The 17,006-nt window shown below is 38.9% G+C and overlaps 1 protein-coding gene across 2 annotated transcripts in view; it reads left to right on the top strand.

Annotated features, from left to right (window-relative positions):
* The first annotated feature begins 7 nt into the window (after nucleotides 1-7).
* The window catches only part of ogdhb (oxoglutarate dehydrogenase b), a 29,435-nt gene continuing 12,436 nt past the window's right edge, over nucleotides 8-17,006 (top strand). Inside the window, exons 1-11 of one of the 2 annotated variants that reach the window (XM_044334251.1) lie at nucleotides 8-203; nucleotides 1,696-2,099; nucleotides 5,452-5,640; nucleotides 6,955-7,029; nucleotides 7,411-7,510; nucleotides 12,246-12,361; nucleotides 13,080-13,234; nucleotides 13,385-13,531; nucleotides 13,622-13,712; nucleotides 14,554-14,733; nucleotides 15,797-15,925. In XM_044334251.1, the coding sequence (XP_044190186.1) occupies nucleotides 1,866-2,099; nucleotides 5,452-5,640; nucleotides 6,955-7,029; nucleotides 7,411-7,510; nucleotides 12,246-12,361; nucleotides 13,080-13,234; nucleotides 13,385-13,531; nucleotides 13,622-13,712; nucleotides 14,554-14,733; nucleotides 15,797-15,925 (1,416 nt within the window). In that variant the 5' untranslated portion in view covers nucleotides 8-203; nucleotides 1,696-1,865. Of the gene's footprint in view, nucleotides 204-1,695; nucleotides 2,100-5,451; nucleotides 5,641-6,954; nucleotides 7,049-7,410; nucleotides 7,511-12,245; nucleotides 12,362-13,079; nucleotides 13,235-13,384; nucleotides 13,532-13,621; nucleotides 13,713-14,553; nucleotides 14,734-15,796; nucleotides 15,926-17,006 lie in introns of both variants that reach the window. The other variant, XM_044334250.1, reaches the window with a different exon arrangement.

Genomic DNA, 17,006 nt, shown 5'->3' with positions numbered 1-17,006 from the left:
GATCAGCACCAGAGGTGATTAGACAGTGCCCGAGCGCGCGACTCAGCTCTCCCACAGCAGCAGTTTCACACACACAAACACACACACATACACACATTCAGTGCATCCTGGTCGCGCTCCGGACAGGACAGTTTGCTCCTCATTAAACTACACGGGAGGCTGCGGAGAAAGCCGCACGAGCGCCGACAACTCCGCGGAAAAAGGTAACGAACTGAAAAAATAAAATGTTAGCAAAAGTTTACTTGATTAACTTCGGAGAAGAGGGAGAGGTTCTACTTTTATCTGACGGAAAGCTGTGCCGGAGTCCTCCTGCACGCGACACTATAGTTTTTAACAGTTTGTATGCGCTCGAGCGTGGACGGTTGGTGTGTGTGTGTGTGTGTGAACGTGTATTACGTATGTTGTGGGGACATTATGTAAACACAGCTACATTGTGGGGACTCCTTTGAGAGAAAAAATTGTAGCTGGTCCCCACAATGTAACATATAAAATTTACTGTTAATACTTGGTTTATGGGCACAGTAAGGGTTGGTGTTACATGTGTAATGGTTGTTGTTAAACTTAACAAGGAATGAATACAAGTCAATGCAATGTCCTCTTAAGTGATGGAAACAACTTTGTGTTTGTGTATATGAGGAGTTACTGTACCCAAATTTTATGGACCTCCTATATGGCCTAGCTATATTTAGGATGTACAGTACCTACTGTACTGAGTTTTATCATCTGACCAGGACATACTGGGAACAAAGATAAAGTTACAGCACTGAGGGTGTTCATTTCATTTAGGATAAGGTCATTTTCTATATTTTGATATTACATACACACCAAAACTCACTATGAATTGATCCAACTAACAAGTATCGTCTGTGTAGCCAATGTTAGCTTATCCCTCTGTGTCACAGAGCTCCATTGTTTTCCAAAAACACATCAATGAGCCACATCGTTGCATTGGGTGACATGTTCACCTTTCTTCATTATTATAATCATGGGCATTATTGTTTATTTTGACTTAATCTGCTGCTGAAAATAGTCCCCCAGAATGCACTACTTACGCCTGTTAGATAATGCTCACTAAAAACCACAGTGCCCAGCTGTTAGAAATGTTTTAGTCTTCTTTAGAAATGAAAGTGAATATTTGTGACACATTTGTAAGGATTTATGCCATTAGTAGGAACTAGCTGAAACAACAAATTGATGAGTCGATCAACAGAAAATTAATTTGGCAACTATTTTGATCATCGATAAATTGTTAAAGTCATTTTTTTCTAACAAAAATGCCAAAAATTCATTGTTACCAGCTTCTTAATTGTGAAGAGTTGCTGCTCTTCCTTGGTCTTATTTCATCGTAAATGTATCTTGTAAAATATCTTGGGAATTTAGACTTTTAATTGGACAAAACAAGCAATTTCCCGATGCCACCTATAGGCTTAAGGAAATTGTGATTGGCACATTTTCACTATAGAAATAGACATTACCAAGTAGGAAACAAGTTTTGGGGGATGAGTGCCTCAGACAGGGTAAGGAGGTCAGAAACTATTAAGAGATAGACTAACACATTGCTGAGTTTGGTATTTTCATGGGATTTGTTGACCATAACAAAAATATAAAATGTCAGCGGCCTTCTACTTCAAGATTTGCTCACACTGGTGAAGTACAGTGTTTCTGATGGACAGTTTTTACATTTTGACTTAACAGTATCCGGAGGACAGCCAGCGGAAGAGGAGAAGGAGCTCAGCCTTACTGGTTCAGCCAGACAGGAGGAGCAGCTGCCGAGGAGCCTGGAGGGTCTCCTTGTCCGGGACAGTGCTGCTGCATTTTTCTTCCAGGAAGGGAGGGGGGTGAGGAGCTGTGGCTGATCTGTAGCCATGCATCGCTTAAGGACTACAGTTGCAAGGCTTCGGCCTTTAACGGCTGCACAGACAGCCCAGAGCCTATCACAGCCCAGGACGTTGGGGGTCGAAGGGGGCTTAAGGACGTTTCAGCCCGTGAGGCGCCAGAACACATCTGTGGCTGCTGAGCCCTTTCTTAATGGCACCAGCTCTAACTATGTGGAGGAGATGTACTATGCATGGTTGGAGAATCCCAGGAATGTGCACAAGGTACAGAACATCTTTTTTGAAATCTTAAAATTACCTTCAGGCCCTCACACCAGTTCACCTAGGCAAAGCAGGCTCAGCCTCACCCCGTAATTAATGTGATGTAAATTAATGTGATGTCCTGTCCCAAACCTTTACACAGAATTCATGTCATGTTATCCTGAGTGACCCCACACGTTCTTTCTGAGGGCCTGAAAACATAAAAAATAGTTCTCAATGGTAACATACCTGTTCAAAACGTAGTAGGGTAAAGGTTGCACAAATAGACACTATCAATGCTGTGTGCGTTTGTGTTTGTGTGTGTGCTTGTTTGAATAGGAGTGCACCATATTGCTCTGTTTTTTTTATCCACTGCACTGCAATATTTATTAGATATGTTTATTATTGTTATGTATCCTTAGTATAGGACTAATTATTATAGATTATTTTTAGACTTATTACATTGTACGCTGCTGGACCTGAGTACAAATTTCGTTTCATGTGTAAGCATGCGAATGACAATAAATTAACCTTGAACCTTGAACCTTGAACCACAGCAGCAAGCAGTAGAACAAAAAGTGAATGACATATATTGCAGTGGACAGGTGGAATGACAAATACTATTAATGTCCTCTCATCTAAAATAAAGTTGCACCAATATACCAGTAAAGTAGTTTAAAATGTGTCATACAAAATCACAAACCACTAAAGGGTTGGAGTAAAGTAAAAGTAATGCAGTGATATGACTTACCAAGGAAAGATCTAATTCACCCAAATAAAAAAACACATACAGATAGTTTGGATGTACTGCTCTAATTTTGGGTTATCCATCTTTAAGATTTCTGCCACCGCCACAATACATTGGAGGATGTTCATTTGTGGTGGTAGCATTGAAACATTTAATTTAAAACATCTCTCTGTGTCTCCGGACACAGTGCCCCTGCTGCTACAGATAATATATACAGTCTTTATCAAAATTGTTCTCAGTCATTCCATTATCCACTCCATAGAGTAGTTTATGTGTTATGTGACTCACACTTTGAGCACTTCTCACACTTTGAGCTTGGATTGGCATGAAACTCTCTCAGATAAATCATCAGTCCCAATGATTGACAAAAATTTTAGAAAATATCTGTTTTTGAAGTCAAAGGTACTTAGGGGTAGAAGCTAATCATGACTTCCAAGGTACATTTCAGCAAGAAACTGAAATGTACAGGGCCACTAATGGCTACAGAAGTTAAAGATTATGCTGTTGAGAAAACTGATATTTTGTGATTACAAAAGTAAAGAGTGGAAAATGTTTAATATCTCAAGAAGGAAACCTGCATGTTGGCTAAGAGTGTATAATTAGCAATTAGCATGTAGTGTTCTGGTCAGGGCCCTGGATTGTAATGGTAGTGGATGGTAATGTCAGACAGCTCACACTGTTACTGTGTGTATATAGCTGTTTAATGAATAGTGAAAAGGCCCATTAGACTCTGTGATCAATGCTTTGGTGATCAGTTGGATGTGTGTTTATCAGTGAGGGACTCAGTGACAGCTGATAGAGTTACAGACTGATGGCTTTGGATGTAAAATGCATCACGTAACGCTTGTGATATTTCAGAGAGAAGAAAATCAGAGATGTTCAGAGTCTCTCATCATGACCTTCTGCAACTGATGTATAATACTAATTCCTGTATTCACACTTTTTCTGATGAATTAAGTTTTTCTTTTTCCCAATGCTAACTTTAATTACTTATGAGGAGGATTCTGTGCTTTTAACTGGCACACACAATATTAATTTTTTATAGCTTTCAAGAGCTAACTTTGTGTAGTCATTAACTTTGTGGCACATACAAATCACCTCTAAACAGTAATTTTAATTAAAGTAATTCCTTTATTTCTAAATACTGAGAATGTCCATAAATAAATGGTCAGGACATTGTGACTATGAGTTTTCTACCCTCCTGCTGGGTCCACATCCAATAGGAGTCATTAGGAGTAACAGTAGCACTGTTATTGCTATTATAGCACTGCTTACGATGGCTTTAACTTAATATTTCTCCCATAATATTAAGACGTCATAGTACAAACTTACTACAGTAAGTGCTTAAATGGGAACAAGTCAGGTTTCCACCCAATCAGCCACAATTTGGAGATAACTTGAATTACTGACTCCATTCCAGCCACTTTCTCCAAGTCAGAAATGACCCAATTCTTTTTAATTTCTTTTGACAGTCAAAGCAACGCTGAATAGGTCTTTTGAATTCAATCTCATGATTAAAACCAGCATTTACAAACAAATCACTAGAAAGCCTGATTAAAAGCCAGGTTGCCAAACTTATCTAGAACTTTAAACTTTGCTTTTGGTGTTGCCAAGTAGAACAACCTCAGATTTACCATCAGTAAGCTGATGAAAAACATTAAGTGGATTAACCCGGAAACCGTTGGACACAGGCTTTCACGTTTTAGAGCTATCATAAAAATGTTCAAAGAAACATTTTGTGTGGAAGATGGAAGGTTGGGATGTTGTTGATGATCCAACGCCTGTTTAAAGACTATTTATCTTTTTATAAGGTTTTTATCAGTAGGGCTTTTTGTAACTGCAGACATCCTACAGTCATTGTTTGTTGGTAATGAGCTGTGTTATTGTTGGAAATAAGTAGCATGACAGTGGTGTGGTCAAAACCTCCTCTATGTTATGTCACATCCCTACCTGTAAGCTGATATCCCTCCTCAGAGGCGGATGTAAAGAAGCTTCTTTTAAGCTGCGACAACACTGATTCAAAAGCTTCTCACAGCAGTAAGCTAATTACTCTCCTCTGTGGTTAGAAACTGAGATGCAAGGTCAAACACGCCTTTATGAGTGTTTTTAGCCACACACAACAGCGTGGCAATGACTGGAGACTGAAATATCTCAACAACTATTGGATTTTGCGAGCGTTCACATCATCTGACAACTCAGGAGGGTTGCATGATAACTGAGTTTGTAGTATAAGGTTATAGTTTGCATGGACAAAATTATATCATGTCCATTACATTTGGGCTTAATTACATTGAACGATAGACTTTGGCTGACATGGTGCGTCCATGTTTGATTGGTTTTCAGGCACTTGTGTATTTTTAGAGCTAAGTCAGATATATATCAGAACTTTTAGAAAAATCACAGTTTCCCAGTTGTAATTGTGCCTTGGAGGTTGATATGAACACTATTTACAAGTTGAAAACTCATAACTGCAGTAACTCTGATACGACAAATACTGCATTACACATTCAAGTGAATTAACATTTGACCCAGTACTTTGCTGGAGCTGTAAAGACACACTGAAGTACTAAGGAATGATACTATTTGTTTAAACATGTTGAGTAAGTTGTCTCCTCTTTCTCCCTGCAGTCCTGGGATATATTTTTCCGTAACGCTAATGCTGGGGCACCGCCTGGTGCGGCTTACCAGACCCCTCCACCTCTTAATGGGACCACTCAGGGACTGACCAGTGTCCAGGCACTGGTGGGGGCTCAGCCCAATGTGGAGAAGTTGGTGGAGGATCATCTTGCAGTCCAGTCACTGATACGAGCATACCAGGTAAACTACAAACACACTTGTGCTATTTATGTCTCACAGAAAATACTTGTTGTCTCATTATTATAGGGTTATGTTTTATATTTGTGTGATTCCACACTATTTTCTCATAGGCACAGGGTTTCAGAAGGACTGTAGTGCAACCACATGACATTTATGTTCAGGCCTCTGCTATCAGTACAAGATAATCGAACAGCTAAATGATAAGGAAGGACACAGCAATGTGAAAATGGACTGACTGCAGTTTGCTGTTAGGAAAAGAGTTTACAAGCCCCATCAATCTTAATGATGACTCCGACAATGGAAGCTCGTTTTTGAGACTGCATTGGTCGGTTGGATCGTGCTTTCATCATGTTTGTGTGTAGAGAAAGTAATTCTGCTTTGGTTTATTTTACAAATACTCTAAAGTATTTTGGAAGCATTAAGTGACTTATATGAACTAAAGTCCAGTGATGAAATTTGATCTAATGCAAGCTTTAGATTGAGGGCCGTAATCATGTGTTGTTGTTTTTTTTAATACAAGCTTACTTTGACTCACATATCAAAGTAATAAGTCTATTTGGATTTCTGTTATTAGAGTTTTATAATAGTTTGTTCTTAAGACATTTTAACAGGAAGTCTAATTGACCCCAAATGTAAGTTATGTCACAATCTAGGATAATATGTTTGCCCATATAACATTTAAAAAAATGAATATATATCCTGTATTCTGTATTTTGTCACCTTTTTCAAATATGAAAGCTCATGGTTATATTAATTTTGGCCACTTTTATACTGTCATATTATTATGTACACAATATTATATCATTTTATTATTACTGATGGCTTAATGATGGAGCTAATTATATATATGATAACTATAGCTATAGTCAGATTATTTCCCTAACCCTAACCCTAACTCTAACCCTTAAATGTAGTGAAGCACAAAATGTAAATATTCCTGTAAAGTGCAAGTTCTCAAAATTATAGTAAATGCAGTACTTGTAAACATACTTTCCACCGCTGCTCAAGTAGTCTACAACGCTCATCAGTTTGTGTAATGAACTTAAGGCCTATTAAATGGACATTGGACTCAGACGAGAAAACAAAGCATTCTCTGTCCAATGGTGGTTCCTTTTTGGCAGCTTTTTCACAACATTTGACCTATATCTGTGTCCAGGATTCTGCTCACATGTGTAGACGTATGTTAGGAAATCTTACAGGAAGCGGTCAGCAGTTTCCAAGGGACAGACAGACATTAATCTGCTGAATAGGTTGACAAAGACTGACCAGTCAAAGCAGTCACATACACTCAGAGTTGTATTGCCCTGTGCGTAGGTACGAGGGCATCACATAGCGAAGTTGGACCCCCTGGACATCAGCTGTGTAGACTTTGACGATGCCCCGTGTACCGTTGGTTTCCAGAATGTTGGTGAGAAATATAATCCTGCTATGTGTTTACTAATGATTTCCTCTCTGTCCCTGTCCTTCCCTCTACGGACCGCTTTGTTTTTTCCTAACATCCTTACTTACTCTTTGGTTTGTCCCATTGGTTTTATTTTTTTTCCTTCCATTTTATTACTGGACACACAAAAATGTCCTATCTTCCACCTTTTTTGTCTCCTTTGTTGTTTTTTCTTCCTTTCCTCCTTTTATTTTCTTTGTCCATGTGACACACCCATTAATTCCCACATCATTATCTTGAGTAATCTCCCCTACGCCTCCGGCCTCCCACTGCTTTTGTTTACCTCCACTGATCCACCGTTACCCTGCCCCACCTTGAATATACTGTAGGTCCGCGGTCACCACATGGCTCAGCTGGACCCTCTGGGCATCATGGCTGCCGACGTGAAGCCCACACCTTCTGATATCATCACTTCCCACGATAAACTGGGTGAGGAGAGCAGGGAGCAGATACAGAGGGAAATTAGGAGTTACAAGAAAGAATTTCCTCATTATCTCCCAAATTACTCTCAATCCCATCACTCTGTGATATGTAGCACAACAAGCTGTAAACAGAACAGCGTTCCTGCACATGCTCAGTGCTGTTTGCCTCACACAGAGCTAATCTCTGAAAATGTGATTGCTGTTATTAGTCTTTGGAGCCATTTCTAACCAAAGTAACGTGACCAAACTCTTCATAATGAGGGAACATGTCACCCGATGCAGACAATAAGACAAATATAGAAAATCACCAGAATTATCCTTTTAAAAAAGGTAGACAGTGTGCACATCCAACCCTAGTTGGGTACAGGTGCAGGACGAAAGACATGAAGGACAACTACTGGAAGATATTGCATCTTGAGTGTTTGTTTAGCAAAGCAATAATCAGCGGTTCTGCAGTACTGATGAACTGAAGGTCAGTATCTTGGTTGCCTGATTGTGACGAATCCCTCTGGCTGGTGTATATCCTCCTCTTCTATAATTTACATTTTCTTTTTAACTAGATCTTTAATTCATACAGGAGCTGCAAAACTCCTGGACTAAAATATCAACAGATAAAAGATACAACTGCAGACATTTTTTTCGTTTAAAGGCTCTGCTGATTTGACCTTTACTGTTCCTCCCAAAGCCATTTAGGATAGTTAAGAACAAATCATTAAACTGCAGTTTTAATAGATTATTGTACAGTAAGAACAGTTTGTTGATGATTTACCAACATCATATTTTATGGCTCATTAGGAAGTTGCTGAGTCATTAATAAATGGTCATGAGTTTTTGACTTTCAAAGAAGATGAATCAAAGACCAAGCTAACATGACACAGCTAGTTATGCTAGAGGAGGATCCACACCAGCTAAGACCTGGCGATCCAAAAGTTGTTTTATAGATGGCTTATTACTTATTATTTCAAAATTATGAATAAACTCCTCATTATCTAACACTTTGGAAAGTATGCCTTTTATTATTTGTTATCATTTTATTTATGCTTCAGTATATTCAACTATTTTACTCTTAATAAATCCATTTTTAATGCCCTAATAAGTCACGTTTGATCTTCTCACATGTACATCCTGTTTGTTCTTATCAGCACATATTGTATTTACAAGTATGGTTTCTAAAGATAAGACAACTTTGCTGTATGGTTGTTGTTTTCAGAGCTGTTGTGGCTGCAGATAAATAAATAGACACCAGTCATACACACCTCTATGTGAGATGACATAAAGGATTCGAGTTGAGGTGAAAACTTTGGGAGATAATATGTCAGTTTTTATTTTTTAGATAATTATTATTATTATTCAGCTATCTGATGTAGAAACATATAGCACATGATTCATTCAGTCCCCTGTTCCTTTACTGTGTTACCTAAACATGGACTTGTCAGTTTTGTCGCAATAGTGCAAAGAGTTGGGGAACAAATTGGAAAGTGTGTGTGTGTGTGTGTGTGTGTTTGCTGTGGTGTGTTATGCATGCCTGTAGCAAACTGTCATTGTGCTAAATGAAAAGGTCGGGCCTCTGAGTTGAAAAACAGGTGATTGTTATGAGCTGTAATAGGATGTTTCCACAGTTAATAGTGGTATTGTTCAGTTTCACCGAGTTCTGCTTTGTCCTGGTGGCGAGGGTCACAGAGGTCGAACAGCAGGTCGGTTGCCGTCCGTTTGGGTTTGAATCGGCCCTAAAAGAATATGTGAGAAGCTCTGCAATTCTTAACCAGTGTATGTTTGTGTTTTTCCATGCCACCATGTCTCCTTCATTGGGAACTAACTCTCGGCCTACAATCAGTAGTGTACTGCACATTAATATTAAAAGCTCTAATAGTTTGCTTTCAGTCTGTGGTTTCTGCTGGTGAAGTTTAATTTAAAACCGGTTTCCTTTGGTTTATCATTAGCCTTAAAGAGCTATAGAGTTGGTGTTGGTTTATAGCCATTTTCAGACACTGAATACGTAACATTCATCAGATTAAAAGGATGCATGTCTGAAAGTGCCTTATGTTGGTTCTCCTCACTCCTTGGGGAAAACATCAGGGTTGACACAGTGTATTGAATTATCAGTGACCTGCAGGGATGTACTTCTTTCAGGCTCCTGCTAACCTTTGCTCAGCAGTCAGTAGGGTCAACAAGTGGGGACTTATCTAGGCTTATCTGTACCTACTTCATTAAAATGTTACTGTGATTAGATTGCAGGCAGACACTACTTGACGATACTGCGTTGTATATACCGCCTCTACTTTGAACCGTCAAAGAAAACAAGTTCTGTGTTTTTTATGTGCGGGGCGGTTCACAGAGGGGGTGGAAAGTCTAAAGATCCCTTATATAACACAGAGAGCTGACTCTGCCATATTGGATTGGAACCCCCCCCCCCCCCCCCCCTTGTTCAGAGCACAGCACCCTGCACTAATTTGCTGACGGAAATGTACAAACACAGACATAGATACTGTTCCATTGTCTTATCTCTGTTTGGTGCAACCAGGACGTCACATGCTTTAGATAAACACAAGCTATCCTGTAATGTCTCAGACTGCTCCTCTTCACAATCCAAGCACGCAGTTCAACATGAACTTTATGAAGAATAAAGTTTCCAATAACAGATTAATAATAAATGAATATTCATTTTGAATATTATATTATATATTAATTATATATCTTTTAGTACAACCAAATGCTGATATTTTTTTAGGTGACCAAAATGTTACAATTAACTTTCACAAACTGAAAACACACTGTGAAATAGCAGCAACTATGGCTATACTCTGCAAATCTGGGGTTACACCATGGTTACGATATGTAATCAACGCTGTCACCATGGTAGCCACTTGTCAATCACAATGTTGCCACACCCTAAAGCATACCCTTACTCATTCTGTATTGAAGAAGACTATAAACTAATGATTGAGGCCATAAAATCATTAGGAAAGTGTATACTGAGGTAATTAATCAAGGTCATTTCCTCAGACTTCCATACAATCTGACTTCTTTTTGCAACCAATGGAGTCGCCCCCTGCTGGCCATTAGCAAGACTGCAGGTTTAAGGCACTTCCAAATTGGCTTCACTCTTCAGACTGGGAGCTACCCGCTTGGTCCAGACACTGGTGGTGGCGTCGGCTGATGGCTTCTGTTGAGACTAATAGGCTGATGAAGTGATGAGACTGATGACTGGGTTGAGATGAGGAGGTGGAGGGGCGTGCATAACAGCTGGACTAAGCAGAGATGATAGGCTAACAATGATGGTGTGTTGCTATGCTATTGGATAGAAGTGACCAGCTGATGAACAGCTGATATCTCGATCTACGCCCTGGTCACTGACAGCTGGGAAATAGAGCGAGCATGTGTGAGAGATGAGAATGGGCCTAGGCATACAAAAAAGATATCCAGTCCTCCTGACTGGACTTTCGCTAAAGCTCCATTTGTGAAATGCTTTGTAAGAGAAACAGAACGTTAACATTGTGTAACAAAGACAAAATCAAACGTATAAATACAACAAAAAATAAAATAGAGCAGAAAACAAAGACCACATTTCTGGGTGAAAAGTGCGCAAGCAGGTTTTAAAGGGTAACAGAGGACTTGCCTGATCTCGTTGGGCTGGTTAGTCCAGATTCTTATAGAGAGCGTTTCAAACTGGATGTGTGAAGATTGAAAAAACATGAAAATTAGAGCTTCAACCATTAGTCAGTCGACAGAAAGTTCATCAGCATCCAGTTTGATAATGGAATAATCCATTAAGTCATTTTTTTATTAGGATTTGAAACTCCTATGTGTCATGTGTGACAGTAAACTGAAACTGTTGATGAGACAAAGCAAGACATTTGAAGATGTGACCTTGGACTCTAAGAAAAAATGTAACAAGCATTTTTCACAATTTTATGACATTTTATAGACAAAACAATTAATTGGCAGATTAATCGATAATGAAAACAATTGTTAGTTGCAGCCCTAATTAAAATAGGCAAGGTGGTTTGAAGTTGCATTGTGGGAAATGTAGGATGTAGCATTTTTTGGAACTTGACCATACTAGGACGTAAAAGTTACGTCTCAGTTTGCTGCATCGATTCTGTTCATTCGGTTTTTTTAATCTTTCACTTGCAAATCCCCCAACTTTACGGAAGTGCTACTACTAAATTTCTGAAGTGCACCTTTAATAGTGATGTTAAAATGTAAATATATACTTTGCACACCATGTGGCCCTGTGAAGCTCACTAACATAAACATGGTCAGGAGTTCAAACCTCACTGCATTCACATGTCAAAACCAAAAGATAAGTAAACTGATCTTTGGATATACAATCGATGGAGTGCCTTCAAATGATAAAAGTTGATAGGTTGAAGCTCGAAGGGCTACAGTGTGTAATGTTTATGTTCCTGTCGGGAGTCTGGCTGCAGCATTTTGGACTAAATGTAATCTGCCAGAAGAGAAAGATGCACCCGGAGTTAAAACAGTGAAGATGAAAATGAAGCAGAGATCAGATTTTTCCTGTAAATCTTGAATTCAGCTTTGTTTCCTGTGTTCCCTCCTTTATCTCTTGTGTATTTACAACCGTTATATGTCAATCTCACGGTGTCATCTCTTTCTGTTCTGCCCTAATTCCCCCCCCCCCCACCCCCACCCCCACCCCTACATTGGCCTGGTTTACATGCCTGTGCTTGTTGTCTGAGTTTTTTTTTTTTTTTCTCCTCATGTCGATGTGGTTACAACAGGTTTGTACGGGTTGGCTGAATCCGACTTAGACAAGGTGTTCCGGCTTCCCACCACCACCTTCATTGGCGGCAACGAGAGCGCTTTGCCTCTCAGGGAGATTATACGCCGCCTTGAGGTAAAATTCTTTAAAATAGGTCAATCTACATTCCTACAATAATAATAACTTTATTTGTATAGCGGCTTTCCTGCAGCGATTCAGACCAAAGTAGATTAGTAATGTTGAGCAGAAAACAAAAATTAAAATAAAATGTTTGATAACAACACTGTGAACAACAAACATCTTAAACAAATATACAATATACAGTGTGACTGTTTAACTGGAATAAGACAATATTTTACTGGTTAGTAGAAGGTTTCGTGATATAAAAAGAAAAGTGATATGTTGTACTTTATGTTGTAAAAACAGAGTAATTTATTATCAAGTAATAACCAGAAAATATGTCATAATAACATTAAAAATAACTTCATAACAAGAAACAGCAATATGCTGCAATAATTGCTACATATATATTAATATTTTTTATCTTTTATATTATTTGATCTTTGACTGTTTATCCTGTCTTAAGTTTATAAAAGAGGTCTTTGTAAAAGCTTTTAACTTCTTACTTCTTCTGCTCTAGCAGTTATTTACTTTAAATTCATGTATAGAGTATATGTAGGTAAAAGTATGTTTTTATATGTGAAACGTCTTTGTGTACAAATTAAATGCTTAAAACTATAAAAACTGTATTTTTAATGTACAAATAAATAAACAAATGAATAAAACTCATTACATCCCCCATTTGGCCTTTCAACTCTACACGCACACTTCAATCTTCTCGTCTCTCTTCTAGTCGGCGTACTGTCAGCACATCGGAGTGGAGTTTATGTTCATTAATGACGTGGAGCAGTGCCAGTGGATCAGACAGAAGTTTGAGACGCCAGGAATCATGCAGTTCAGTCTGGAGGAGAAGAGGACTCTGCTGGCCAGAATGATCCGATCCACCAGGTCTGTCTGAGTTCCCTCACATGCCGTTACACACCTCAGTAATTAACTGAAAAAAAAAGCATCTGGAGGGTGAATCTACGGGGGGGTAGGGATGGGGTTAAGATGTTCTGAGCCTCAATGTGAAGCAGCAGCACCACCACCTGTTCACAGGTTTGAAGAGTTTCTCCAGAGGAAGTGGTCTTCAGAGAAACGTTTCGGTCTGGAAGGTTGTGAATCGCTGATCCCGGCGCTCAAAACCATCATCGACAAATCCAGTCAGAGCGGAGTGGAGAGTGTGATCATGGGAATGCCTCACAGGTACGCTTTGAGCCTGTACCTCCACTGTTACACTGTCGGAGCTGAAACATCCTCCCTCATGTCTGTCTTTCCCTTCTCACGTCTCTTCAGAGGCAGGCTCAATGTGCTGGCTAATGTGATCCGGAAGGATCTGGACCAGATCTTCTGCCAGTTCGACTCTAAACTAGAAGCTGCAGATGAGGTTTGAACATTATGTAGCGAGACAATTGCAATTTTTGCTGAAGTAACATAAACGTTGAAATACATGAAAATGTAATTACAACAGTTGCTATTGATAAATCAGAAAATAGTGTTCTCAGACACCAAGGTGACAGGTGAAAAATATTCAATTCATCAACTTGGTAGCAAACATTACACATCCAGCAGTTATGGAGCAACATTATCATTCATTAGGAGTCGTGTTTATGTCCACCTGGTGAATGTAAGTCCAATATTCACTCTCTTTTAGCTCTGTTTTTGCTCTCTACCAACTCCTGAGGGAAATATCTGGCTCTTTAGCTGCTAAATGCTCCACTATGTTCACCAGCTAGTCTACAGCTAAATGTGTCTGTTTGCCGCTTTTTCTCTGAAATCAGCTGCCTGCTGTGGCCCAAAACGACGCTATGAGAGCGCTGAGAGTGAACCAAAACAGTAAAGTTGCAGTCGGACAGATAAACAATGAGCTGAAACTCACTATTAAAACTTTTTTGGGGAGTTTTTCCTTTTCCAAATTGATGGTCTAAGTGTCATAGGATATACAGATGTAAATTTTTTCCCTGTCAGGAATATTAGTGATTTGTCATGTTAGGGTATTTAACATAAACACTGAAGCTGGAACCAGGAAATGTTTGGCATTTCATCTTGATAAACGACCAAAATGATAAATTGACTGTCAAAATATATTGATTAATTTTCTTTCAAATGACTGATCATTCAGCACAAGTTGTTGCTTTGTTCTGGATAATCAAGGTCAAACAGTTTGTGACTGTTTAAAGCTAAATGTGCTAATAAGCTTTAACTCTTTCTTTATTGTCTGCTCTCAGGGTTCTGGTGATGTGAAATATCATTTGGGGATGTATCACAAGAGGATGAACCGGGTCAGCAAAAGGGACATCTCAATGTCTCTCATGGCGAACCCGTCCCACCTGGAAGCAGTGGACCCAGTGGTGCAGGGGAAGACCAAAGCCGAGCAGTTCTACTGCGGAGACACCGAGGGCAAGAGGGTACGCTGGTTTATGTTTCTGGGCTCTAGGGATGGCACTTTGGTCCAGACTGAAATATCTCAACAGCTGTTGGATGGATTTCCGTGAACTTAAGTACAGATATTCATGGTTCACAAAGGATGAATCCCCCTGACTTTGGTGATCCTCTGACCTTTTGCTTAGCACCAGCATCGAGGCAAAGTTTTCTCTTATTCAGTGAAATATCTTGACATCTACTTGATGGATTAGCACACAATTTGGTTCAGACGTTCATGGTTCCCAGGGGATGAATCCTCATGACTTTGGTGATCCTCTGAGTTTTCCTCTAGTCACCAGCAGGTTGACATTGTTGGTTTTGATTGAAATATCTCAACAGTTACTAGATGGATTGAAATGAAATTCAGCACAAACATTCATGAGGATGAATAACAATAACTTTGAGCCTAAACTAAAACAGTGAACATGGTAAACATCTGATCTTAAAAAGCAATGAACTCAGTTCCTTCAAACAAAGAAGCCCTTAAAGAAGGTATTAAAGTCTTACATTTCCAATCCAAAGGACTTACATATTGTCTCTGTGCTGCAGACAATATCATTAGTTGTAAGGTTTTTTTTATATGTATTTGCAAGCTGTTGGTAGATGTTTTACATCTATAAACTACAGTGAGATGGTGCAACAGTGGATTGTGCTGCAGGAAGCTGTTTAATCTTTTTTTTGTGGAGTTTCAGTCAGCAGCATCAGACCTGCAGCGAACACTGTCACTACTGCAGCTACAGTAGCTCATCAATAAATTCAATAAATGACAATAAATTCATGTATTTAATAAATAATAATAGGCCTCATTGTCCTGAATGGTTTCCCATCATTCTTTGACTGGTGTGACTGTGACAAAGGTATTAAATTGCATTTTATATAAATTTATTTTAAACCCCAATCTTAGCATTATCATTGTGAGCATGTTAGCATGATGATGTGACCATTTAGCCGCTAGCATGGCTGTAGACTCTTCGTCTTGTCATACAAACATCTGGCCAACACATCTGTGTTTGTATCATATTTGTAACCTGATGAATGATTCCCCAGGTGATGTCTATCCTGCTTCACGGCGATGCTGCGTTTGCAGGCCAAGGTATCGTGTACGAGACCTTCCACCTGTCTGACCTGCCGTCGTACACCACCCACGGCACCATACATGTGGTGGTCAACAACCAGGTATGTACTTCCTGTGGGCTCTGATTGAGACATAGCATGATATCATGTTCATATGTCTGGCAAACACTCACTGTCTGTCTGACTTCAGCCGGACAGGAATGCAGGAGAGAATTAGCCGTTAAAGCATCTTTGAGAAAATTATATCTGCCAAATAAGAAACGTTACGTGGATCAGACTGTAGGAGAAACACACAATTACTGTAAATATATTATATGGACTTCCATTATTGTAGTGTTTGTTTTTAGTCCCATATTAAACTAATCTCTTTTCATGAAATTTGATTTCAATATCATGTGCTGTGATTTTGAAATGGTTTGAAAAATATATTTATACTTACATTGAATATAATACCAGTTATTTTCTTGAAGTAGTGAATCACTGGCCTGCATGTATGGAAGCATATTTATATCAGATAACAGCAATGAATCATCACATCTAATAATTAAAAATCTAACTCTTCAAATAACAAATTACCACAACAAATACTGAATGTTTACATCATCAAATAATGAATATATACAGCAAATAAATGTAACATCCTATCTATCTATCTATCTATCTATCTATCAAACAATACGTATTCAAATCTGATAATGAAAAGTTTAACATCAAGCAAGAAATACAGATTGCAACTAATGAAAAACCAAACTTAATATCTTTTGGGTCCAGTTTTGCAAACCCATAACTGCTCCTTACCAAGAAATCTCAGTACCAGATCTGATTCATTACCCTCCATAAACTCAAAATCATTTCCAGAGTCGTAAAGACAGAAAACTGTTCTCCAAAGCAGACGTCATCTTTTAGAAATGATCATTCTGTGCACATGGGAGCTTCACTGCTCAAATCTTAAATCTAAACACGAAGACTAAAATCATCACCAAACAAAAACTGCAAACAGCTTTAGCATTACATCCTGTAGGTTCATTTTGTTTGTTTTTTCATGTTGTGTTTTTCTTGTTTTCCTAAATAAATGTGCCAAATGTTGACATGATATCCTCACATTAAGACATACTGAGCACAAATAAGTATAAAGGAAATCGTGCTGAAGCAGATGTTGGCAGGTTGAGGGAAAGCGGGGACA

This window comes from Thunnus albacares, chromosome 18 (assembly GCF_914725855.1).
Source record: "Thunnus albacares chromosome 18, fThuAlb1.1, whole genome shotgun sequence".
NCBI classification, from domain to species: Eukaryota; Metazoa; Chordata; class Actinopteri; order Scombriformes; family Scombridae; genus Thunnus; species Thunnus albacares.
This window is presented reverse-complemented; position numbering and strand designations above follow the sequence as displayed.